At 43.3% G+C, this 11,265-nt stretch overlaps 1 protein-coding gene across 1 annotated transcript in view; it reads right to left on the bottom strand.

Moving 5' to 3' along the window:
• Window positions 1-320: 320 nt before the first annotated feature.
• LOC137331743 (uncharacterized) overlaps window positions 321-11,265 on the bottom strand; it is a 73,080-nt gene continuing 62,135 nt past the window's right edge. The window contains exons 12-16 of the mRNA XM_067995730.1: window positions 9,319-9,456; window positions 8,937-9,054; window positions 5,657-5,799; window positions 2,410-2,577; window positions 321-927 (exon numbers count right to left, since the gene is read on the bottom strand). Coding sequence (XP_067851831.1) covers window positions 520-927; window positions 2,410-2,577; window positions 5,657-5,799; window positions 8,937-9,054; window positions 9,319-9,456 — 975 coding nt within the window. The 3' untranslated portion in view covers window positions 321-519. The remainder of the gene's footprint in view (window positions 928-2,409; window positions 2,578-5,656; window positions 5,800-8,936; window positions 9,055-9,318; window positions 9,457-11,265) is intronic.

Genomic DNA, 11,265 nt, shown 5'->3' with positions numbered 1-11,265 from the left:
AGAAATAAAAACACTAGAAGTCATACCTGTTTATAAGCTACTCATATCCCAATATTTAAAGCATAAAGTCAGGTCTGAAGGTAGGTTTTAAGTGTGAAATTTAGCCGTACATTTTACATTGGTGGTTTATCAATAACAACCTAGAGTAACAGTAACTGACCGTGAGTTACTGAAACACACAGTTAATACAAATTGTCGTTAATTTATTGACTATTTTCATTACTATTTCACGTGCTGCTTATAGATTAGTTTTAAAGAAAACAGAATGCGATAAATTAATCATGAAAGATTCCAAAACAATAACCACTGAACCATATTCATTTTTATTGATTAAAAAAATCCAAGTTATCTTTTTAATTTGATAAATCTTCTGTATCTCAAAAAAAGTTAACAAGTCAATTATGTTCATCTAACATATCTTTAAAATCACCATTAAGATTACCATTTTGCATTTACTGATTAAGAATTTCAACATTTTGCTTTCAAGCTTTGTCTTTCAGCGTTACTTAGTCCGGGTGTTCAGGGAGACGAGTATCTACCAAAGAAGAGAATGCTATTTGTTTTGTTGTGCCGAATGTAAAATAGGAAGGGATGGTCAGCAGTGAACATCTCCTCCTCCTCCATTAGCATACAAAATGCAATGATCCCCGCTGTAGCAGCTGCTGCTTCAGTTCCTTCCTCATTCACCTCCACAAAAGACTTGTGCACAACTTTGGACACATACAAGTCACGAGCTCCAGACATTCCAGATAGGTCTGCCTTAGAACCATCGAAAAGATCCAGCATGCCTAAACTGGAAAGAGGAGAGTTGAGCTCGTAGTTATCTTCCAGTTTAAATTTGGGCAGACGAACATGAACATCCATGTGACGCATGTGCTCTTGAAGTGTCCATTCCTGCAGCTTTTCTAATGTAAGTACTTGCTCCAGCTGATAGATCAAAACAAAATAAATCAATCAGTTAGAGAACAAAGGAAAGTTATAAAGATGAAACAATATTTGGTGCTGGGGCTCGAAGTAACTACAAGATGTCCCTTTTTTTTTCCCCTTGCCTCAGAAATGTCGAAAGGTTATGTCCCCCAAATGGGAAGCCAGCCCGAATGCTTCATTTTTTCCCCCCTCCTCTCCTGAAGGTGTTGACTCTGTGCTGAGGAATGCATCCACAACTGCTGGTTGCCCACTGGCTACGCAGCCATCATTCACATCTAAGCCTGAGCAGCAAGTGTAGGCAAACTGACTGGAAAGCATCTCAGCCAAGTCCATGCCATCTGTGAGTGATACCCACACTTGTGCTTTGAGGAGGGTTCGCTGGATAGCAACCACAAGCAGAACTCCTGGCTGATTTCCCTCTGCTAGCCCAGGGTTGAGTTATCATCACACAGAAAGGCACTTTAAAACAAACAGTGCATTACACAGTGGGGCAGTTTAAACTGAACTGTGTAAGGGGAGGTGGGGGTTGGGAATATAGCATTCTTACTGGACGTTGGCTGCAATTAGCTCACTCAGCAGAGATTAGTCATATTCTGTACGGTTCAAATACTCAATGGGTGAACTTGCTGAGCCAATGAAGCATTCACTGTGAACTTAAAAAATAGAAAGATTTTTTCCAAATTACATGTGTATATTTTCCAGATAAAAAGAATTAAAGAAAAAAAAAATTCGGTGTAAACCTAATACTGGAGTACACCTTCTAGTTATGAATTTCAGCTCCATAAATAAAAACAAGTGTGAATAACAAATGATCTCGGTCATTAGCACCTCAATCCAGCTCTATATTTTTCTGCCAAAGTGCCCAGTTTTAGAAATCAGAGCACAGCTGAGCTACTGTACATTGGTGAGGAACATTCAATAAATTGTGCGATGAAAGGCAGTTTAAAATATAGGAGGACTATGGATAAAAAGGAATCCCAACTGCTCTGGGTTCCAGCCTCACCTAGTTTGCCATTTTGACATACTGAGGCCGTAAAGTGTTGTTTCTTTACTACCCAGTCAAGCACTGGCACGTGCAGTAGTGGCCAAAGCTTTTTGCAATTCGTGAAGCCACTAGTTATCTTCCTTCTTTATAACACAGCCTAACAAATAAATAGCTCACCAAATGGGCCAGCAAACGAGTGGTCATGTCCCAGTAAATGTCTGTGGACACCTGTGATTTGGTGAGCACTTTTACAGCATCATGCTGTGAGACAGATCTTTGTAACCAATGGTTCCTGCACTGAAATCATGCAGCTGCACTCAATACTCTTTCATTACCAAGAATATCTGCTGCAATTTCCAGGTACATTTTGCAACCAAGGACCAAGAGTAGTCAAGTTTCAAGCAGCACTCAGAGTAAGGAGTTTCTGCATCTCGGTGTGAAATCTCTGACTCCACGTAATGTATGTCAACACTTTAAATCATAAAAAGATACGATACCTGTTTAAGGCCAGTGGAATCATCCACAATGTCATCTGGCAACAAGATGATCATACTTATGTCTTTGTCAACGTATGGGAGCTCAAGAACTTTGGTTTTAATTTCAGGAACGTAATGGATAAGGAACTTCTTCTTTTGGTACATCATTTGCACTGGCTTGCTTTCAGTCTACAAACAGCAAAGTTCAATGCGTATCATTTTTTTGTAAATTAAAAATTTTTTGAAAAAAGCATCAAAGGAGACAGTTATGGAAATTATTCAAAGGAAGCAAAACAAGTCACGAGATAAAAATACAAGTAAAACACACAGGTGATGCTGCAACCTGCAAAACAACACATTGTGGTGTATGTGTATTATTTTTTAGTGCACTAGTTCTGAAGAGACGATCATAATTGCCCATTGTACAAGAGTACTCACTGCTATATCAATACAAGCAGTAGTGTTATGAGTGGCGGTTGAAGAGAGATGTTCTATATGCAATCAATCAATTTTACTCTTCTTTACATATGCTTTTGGGGGGAGGGGTGTACTCTTCTGAAAGATACAACTAAGTATAGTCCCTAGAGCTTTTGGTCACTAAAGCAGTGTTACAAATTTACATCTCTGGACTTAGCAAAAGTAAAGAATCTTACAACACCAGGTTATCGTCCAACAATTTTATTTGAAAATCACAAGCTTTCGGAGATTATCTCCTTCGTCGGGCGGGAGAAGGGGATAATCTCCGAAAGCTTGTGATTTTCAAATAAAATTGTTGGACTATAACCTGGTGTTGTAAGATTCTTTACTTTTGTCAACCCCAGTCCATCACCGGTATCTCCACATCATGGCTTATCAAAATACATCATTAGACTTGGTGCAGGAATAAACAAAGCAGTCTGTGGGAGAATGTCCACTTGTTGGTCAGAAAACTTCTTGGTTCTAAAATGCGGTCACCTTTATTCTGGTGCCTGGGCATCAGGTCACTTAAATCAATAATTAGATACAATCAACAACTTATCTGTTCTTTTAAATTCCCTGAACATAGAATTTTGTTATCTAGATACATTGCCATTGTTGATAAGCGAGTCTCAAGGATTGAAATACATAATGTTATCCGACTGTCTCTTTGTTTAAGAGTTACACCAAACTCATGTCTCACACTGATAAAAATGCCACAATACCCCCAAATCCTTCAAAACAAATTTGCTTTGTTAATTTTGTTTCCATTTTAGCTCCTTTGCTGTTGATCCAAGTTTAGTAAAATTTCGAAATGTCATAATTTTAAGAATGCTATTCAAATAAATAGGACTACAACATGAGTGTTTTCTTATGGGGGATGAATTAAAAAGACAGAATAACTTGGTGAGAGATGCTCTATACACAATCAATTAATTTTACACTTTTCCTTGCGTATGTTTTTTGTGGTGGGGGGGTGGGGAGCGGGTTGTACTTTTCTGAAAGACACAACTAAGTTGTCCTGGTCCTCAGTTCCATTTCACCCTTCGCCTCATCTGGCGCTTTAACAAAAAATGCTTTTTCTTCCTCTGGTGTCAAGGACCGTGAGCTTCAACAACTCTTAGATACCCAACACCCCTCCTGATCCTTCTCCCCCTTCACTTTCCTCTGACCTAATCCCTCCTTCCAATCTCACCCTTTGTCTGACCTTCCCCTCCCTGACCCTGAATGATCAGTCCTCAGCAAAGGCCTCAGCTTCATCCACTTACTTCAATGAATTTCGAGCTCGACACGATGCCGGGCTCTTCTTCCGTTGCCTTCGCCTCCGCGCCCACTTCTTTGGCCAGGAGTCTTCTCCCCGCACAGCGGAACCTTTCTCCTGTCTTCAGAATTCTCGTTCCACCTGGACCCCTCCCTCTGGCCTCTCACCCTCTCTCGATCTTTTCATTGGGAACTGCCCACGTGACATCGGCCATCTCAATTCCTCTACTCCCCTCACTCACTCCAACCTCCCTCCCTCTGAACTCACAGCACTCCGTTCTCTCAGGTCCAACCCTGACATTGTCATTAAACCTGCTGACAAGGGCGGTGCTGTTGTTGTTTGGCGAACAGACCTCTACCTTGCGGAGGCTGAAAGCCAACTCTCCGACACCTCCTCCTACCCCCCCACCCCCCCCCCCCCCAGACCATAATCCCACCGCCGATCATCAAGCCATAGTTTCCCAGACCATCACTGACCTCATCTCCTCTGGAGATCTTCCCTCTACGGCCTCCAACCTTAGTCCCCCAACCCCGCACAGCCCGCTTCTACCTCCTTCCCGAGATCCACAAACAGGACCGCCCAGTAGACCCATCGTTTCAGCCTGTTCTTGCCCCACGGAACTGATTTCTTCCTATCTCGGCTCTATTTTTTCTCCCCTTGTCCAGTTTCTTCCGACCTACATCCGCGTCTCTTCCAATGCCTTCCATCACTTTAACTGTTTCCACTTTCCCGGCCCTAACTGTCTCCTTTTCACCATGGATGTCCAGTCCCTCTACACCTCCATCCCCCACCAGGACGGCCTGCGGGCCCTCCGTTTCTTCCTTGAACAGATGCCCAACCAGTCCCCATCCACCACCACCCTCCTCCACCTGGCTGAACTTGTTCATACGTTGAACAACTTCTCCTTTGATTCCACTCACTTCCTCCAAATAAAAGGTGTCGCTATGGGAACCCGTACGGGTCCCAGCTATGCCAGCCTTTTTGTGGGATACATGGAACATTCCTTGTTCCAGTCCTACTCAGGTCCCTCCCTCACCTCTTTTTCCGGTACATTGATGATCGTATTGATGCAATTTCCTGCTCTAACCACGAACTGGAAAATTTCATCATCAACTTTGCTTCCAATTTCCACCCTTCCCTCGCCTTCACATGGTCCATCTCCAACTCTTCCGTTCCCTTCCTCAACTTCTCCATCTCCACTTCTGGGGATAGGCTGTCCACCAATATCTATTATAAGCCCACCGACTCCCACAGCTACCTTGATTACACTTCCTCCTAACCCACTTCCTGTAAGGACTCTATTCCTTTCTCCCAGTTTCTCCGTCTCTGTTGTATCTGTTCTGCTGATGCCACCTTCCACACCAGTGCTTCCGATATGTCTTCCTTTTCGCTCAACCGAGGATTCCCCATCACTGTAGTTGACAGGGCCCTCGACCATGTCCGTTCCATTTCCCGCACTTCTGCCCTCACCCCTTCCCCTCCCTCCCAGAACCATGACTTGCTGAGCATTTCCTGTTTTTATTTCACGACTGGTATTTTTGTTTGGAATACCTTATTCAGTCTAAATGGCATCTCCTCTGTGAAATGTTCATCAAACTTCTCAGCCCAGCTTCCTTTGAAGTAGATGGCATTCACCAACACAAGCCTGGTTAGGCTGTGAACTGAACCTTGAGCCAATAGGTCTTGGATCTTCCCTGAATGGAAATAGATTCAGTATATTGGTATAGCACACAACAGCAGCAAAGAGAATGGGAAAGGTTTCACCTTCACTCATTCATATTCTAAATTTAAAACTTCAGAAGGAGAGAGAGAAAAAAACAAATTCATAGTTACCTAACATTTTTGGTTACTTTTTTTTAAAAACAAGAACAACAATGTTTGCTCAGAATAGTTACTAAAGCAGCAGGCTTTGCCCACTGAACATCAGTTAAACACACTGGGGTGTATGTTCCAATTTTCCAAATAGGTTCATGCCCATGTTAAATTAGTATAGTTAGGGATTAGTTTGTATCAAAACATTGCTAATCAGAAAATAACACACCTCATTATTCTTAAAATTAGTTTTTTTTTAAATTGTTCCAATGAATCATTTCGCAAAACCTCAGCAATCCCCAAGTTATGTTTTAGTACCAGGTACCAACAATAGGACTGGCCAGATGGACTGCAGGGACCTTTTCCTGTGCTCCATATTCCTATAGTTCTTCAAATACCATTTACTGCCAGTCTTTCAATAGTTACAAACAAAATGAAGCAAAGCATGGTTACGAGCAGGGATTACACTTGATCGTCAAGGCCCTGGCCAACAATGAAATACACCCAAAAACATGGTGGTACATCTGGTTCATTTGTAGGATTATTGATTAATTGCCTTATGAAATTTCCACAGACTTTCTCTCACTCATCGGCCATAACTTCAGCGGAAAAGCCATGGAAACCCCCAAGCAATGGCACAAACGCCATATTTCCAAAGCTTCCGCTCCTCTCCCACCTAAGTTACGGTGGGACAAGTGAGAGAACCTTCGCAGAAATTTCCCTCCATGCTGTCAAATTAAGGGCAAGGTTAGCACTGTGGGCCTATGGCCACTCGGTTGAGACAGCCCAAGCTCATTTTGGGTCAAAAAGGAAAGGCTTTCCCCCCGTTAGTCTGGGCCAGATTCAAACCCCAGATCCTAGTGGTGAAAGGACAATGTATTAACCCAGTGCAGCAGTCAGATTGACAAGCTTGGCAGTACAGTGACTGTCTTGGTTCTCGTGTAATGGCTGGAAGTCAGCCAAATGGCCCACAAGGCATTGTGCCTTCTGTTATGCATTGGAGCTGCAAGAATTGCAAGTCTGACTCTTCGGGGGTAATTTTAACTCCCACGAGCAGGTGGGTTGGGGGCGGTTGGGAGGTTAAATTAATAGCTTTTTAGAGTGGGACCGTATCCCGGCTCCAACTCACCCACTTCTGGGTTTAACCCAGCCAGGTTTGTCTGCATGTGGACAGCAGACACCAGGAAGTCCCGGCCCCACTTAAAGCCGGCGGGCCGATACTGGAGGTACTTAATATTTTGTGTATTACAAAAGTAAAATAAATTTAACCTTACCTATTCGGGTTTCCCACTCATGTCAGGTGACAGCAGGCGGGAAGGTAAGTGCCTTTGGTGCACTGCTTGTGGTCTCGGAGGAGCAGGAGTGCTTCGTCCAGGCCCAACAAGCTCACCTGGTGCGACATGACCCCACAATCGGCCACCCACCTCCCCCCTCCCCCAAGTCCTAATGCTGGCTAGACCCCCCTGCTGGTTGAAACGCCCCCCGATCCCGGCTGGAACTCCCCTAATCCCCGATGTTGGACCCCACAACCAATGTTGTCCACGTCCCCCCCACCTCCGATTTCCTCTGGGGTCTACGATCTCTCTCTCCCTCCCATCCCCCTCTCTGATTTGCCACTCCTTTCCCCCCCCGACAGGCAGCCAGCCTGTCAATCTGGCCGCCTGCCGCGTGGGAAACGCAGAAGCTCAAACACTCACCTTCAATTGAGTTACGATCGCAGATTGCGACGCACTCGTTTGGCTTCCGGGTTCCCCACCCGAATATCTAGAGACAGGCTGGGCTCCCGGCTCCAAGTTAAAATCATGCCCTTCTAGTCTGCAGACATAACAGCCTGGAAACCTTGCTCTTTCCATCGGTGAGATACGCCAAAATTCCGAGTATCTCATTAGCATTCGCCAAAACGTAAAAACCAGCATAAAACAGGTTGAAACCCGCGTAAACGCTCAGGGCCTGAAGAAAGCACAAAACTTATGCTATCTTCCTTCTTTATGTTTGAAGCCATCAAATATTCATTTACGCACATTAGGCACAGCATTTTTAAGAAAATGCAATTGTGGAAGTTCTCAATTTTCAATGCAAATCATTCTGATGCCATAAAGATGCATTCAAAGAAAATGAATTGTAGATCTCAGTGAAGAGAAAGAAAAAAAAGCCAAAAGACACCAGAGAAATGAGTTTGGGTCCTGTTGCACGTAAGATTTTAGGCGTACATTCACAGCCCGATCACAGCTGGCATAAATTCAGGAATATTGCGTGAGTCGCACTTTTGCATGGGGGGCGGGGCTATCTTATTTAGCGGCTGAGGTTTTAAGCAATTGACGTAAAGAAACAATGACATTCGGGCGCAGCGTAAAAACGGGCAGACGTCACGCCCGAATTTCCTCAATCTTTTATGGTGAAAATCAGCACTGCGCCATAATTATACCATTGTTTCCACACAGGTCTTCAGGAAATTCCAGGCCAACGTGCACATTACCAGATTATACTAGCTTTCTGTAACAAAGAACATCATTGTGCACAGGAAGATAGACATTCAGGCAGCACAGGGTGTATCAAGCATGTTTTTGCACATAGCAGAAGTGCTCCAAAACTTCAGATAAAGCCAGTGCACTCGACTGTGTACAGCCAGTATAAACCTATAACCTGGCAGATACAATGCAGGTCGCACTCTACTGTGTACAGCCAGTATAACCTATAACCTGGCTGATACAATGGAGGTCACATCATTCAACTCAATTTTCTGTCGCAGGTTAGATACAACAAAGGTACAATAGTACATTGAAACACAGCTGATGTTGCTCAAGTCTGGGGCAATTAATTTATTGCTGGTACTCACTCTGGTTTCTGAATCTTGTTTCATTCTATAGAATACATTAAAGTAATTTTTACAAATTCACACCTTTACAATTGTACTGATCAAATTGCTGGTACAAAGATTTCTAATTTCTTTGCATTTTAAAAAAAATCGATTTTGCTTCACCATCAGGGTGCAAACGAGTGAATGTGAAGGATAACTTACCCTCAGTCTGTGCCTCCACCCACTTATTGATCTCCTGCCTTGTCTCATCTGCAGCAGTCAGGAAATCAACTGCAGACAGGTCTGCTCCATAGAATTTCATGGAGGAATTACAGAATTCCTTTATAATGGATAAAGGGAAAATTAGTCAGACTGTCCAGTTTGATAGTTTTTGAAGAACTGATTTTAAAATGATCAGTTAGTGGGTCACCAGAATTGGTACATTATTTGTATCAGTAATGTCAAAACAATGGCTTTAGGAAGACCTCTATCCTTTGAAGGGATTATTGTGAGGATCCAAGAACAATATAATTGGCATTAATCTTTTAGTTCGGTTCCAGAGCGCTGGAAGAATCTGGGAGTGGGTGGCCCACTCACAACTTACTTCGAGAAAGTTATAGGTCTTCTCTCCATATAGTCGATTGGCCACTTTCAACAGATACGAAACACCAGCTCGGTTAATGTCCAATTGCATTTTCTGGAATCCAGAGTGGAGATCTCCAACTTGATCAAAATGGAGAGCCTGTTATCAGAATAAAATGGACAAAACAAAGCAATGAAGTGGAGAAAGAGCTACAAGTCCTAACCATCCTCTTTCAATTTATTTCCGCCATTTCTTTGCCCTCTTCCTGAAGGCGTTTATTCTGTGCTGGGATACCATTCCACACATGCTGATCACCCTCCAGTATCTCACCAAAGAAGCCATTCTTCAGGCCTAAGCCTCGAGAGTGAACGTCAACAGCTTATTCGACCACAGGGGCATCACAGGTAAGCTCGATTCTGCTTTCAGCCAACATCCGCACCATGCACAGCAAAGGTCACTGAATAGTGATCAGGAGCAGGATTTTGACAGAGTATTTTTAGGAACATAGGAACAGGAGTAGGCCATTCAGCCCCTCATGCCTGCTCCGCCATGTTTTTGCACATAGCAGAAGTGCTCCAAACTTCAGATAAAGCCAGTGCACTCGACTGTGTACAGCCAGTATGACCTATAACCTGGCTGATACAATGGAGGTCACATCATTCAACTCAATTTTCTGTCGCAGGTTAGATACAACAAAGGTACAATAGTACATTGAAACACAACTGATGTTGCTCAAATCTGGGGCAATTAATTTATTGCTGGTACCCATGGTTTCTGAATCTTGTTTCATTCTATATAATGCATTAAAGTAGCTTTTACAAATCCACACCTTTACAATTATACTGATCAAATTGCTGATCTGTGATCTAACTCCATTTTTCCCTCCCCACCATCACTATTTCAGCTGAGATCGGCTTAACTCAGTGCAGGCCAGGCATTGAACCCAGGAACCTCTCGGTTTGTAGGGTTTAACTACTCACTTGCTGCTTTAACCGGCTGAACCATTGAGTGAATCGTTCCCTTCCAGATTGAACTTCCATGTATCTACCCAAACAAACTTCCCTGTTGTTAAGGTGGCCTTGGTTGAAATTAGTAAATATTTAAGGAGAAATAAAAATTCAGGCAAGAGTCACAGTTGCTAAATTTCACTGTCTTAGTCAACTCTGTTGCGCTCATTCTCATCATAAATGTACAGGCGTAGCACAGCAACGCAGCATTATCAAGTTATAAAGTGAAGCGAATGTATGCTCAAAGGCCTCAGAGATAGAGCACATTCTACCTGGGTCACCATTTTACCCATCGTAAACTCCATTCGCCAGATAACCCATGGAGCTATAAACGCACACGGGTCACTGAAAAACATTACTCTATCCAAACAGGCATAAAACTTCAGTAGTTATTCATTTATGACGGTTACATGATCAAGGCAACCACAGATTTTCTGCCACCTGGTTAATTGCGTAATGTTGTTTCAGTGAACAATTCTCTAAGTTATGTAATGAGATGGTGCAGTGTTGACTGTGCATGATCAGGATATGAAAGAGATTAAGAAAGGGAGGTTGTCAATGACAGCAAGCAAAGGGTCAAGAACTGGAGGTTTGGCGCTCAGGAGCTGGATTGTAAATGGGTCCAAAGGAGCAGATCGTAGAATTCATGGAAGATATGAGTCTGAGGCTGGCTGACCTGGAAATAGGGGAGAAGGTACAGGTTGCAGGAAGCAATGGGCGCGCGGTTAGGAGGGGGACTTAGAGGCAGAGTCAGAGGCAGCCAAGGTGATGGCCTCAATTTTGCAAACAAATAAGTCCATGAGCCTCTCATATCTAGAATCAGAGTTGAAGTGAAGGATCTAGGGAGGGAGGTCACAGGAGGTGGTTAACGGTGGTGAGGGGGAAGATGGACTTGCCCTTAATCTTCAGGATGATCTATTGGGTTTTCTAAACTTAGAGTCAATACTTAAAAGAGCTTGTT

Source organism: Heptranchias perlo, chromosome 2 (genome assembly GCF_035084215.1).
Source record: "Heptranchias perlo isolate sHepPer1 chromosome 2, sHepPer1.hap1, whole genome shotgun sequence".
In the NCBI taxonomy this organism is placed as follows: domain Eukaryota; kingdom Metazoa; phylum Chordata; class Chondrichthyes; order Hexanchiformes; family Hexanchidae; genus Heptranchias; species Heptranchias perlo.
This window is presented reverse-complemented; position numbering and strand designations above follow the sequence as displayed.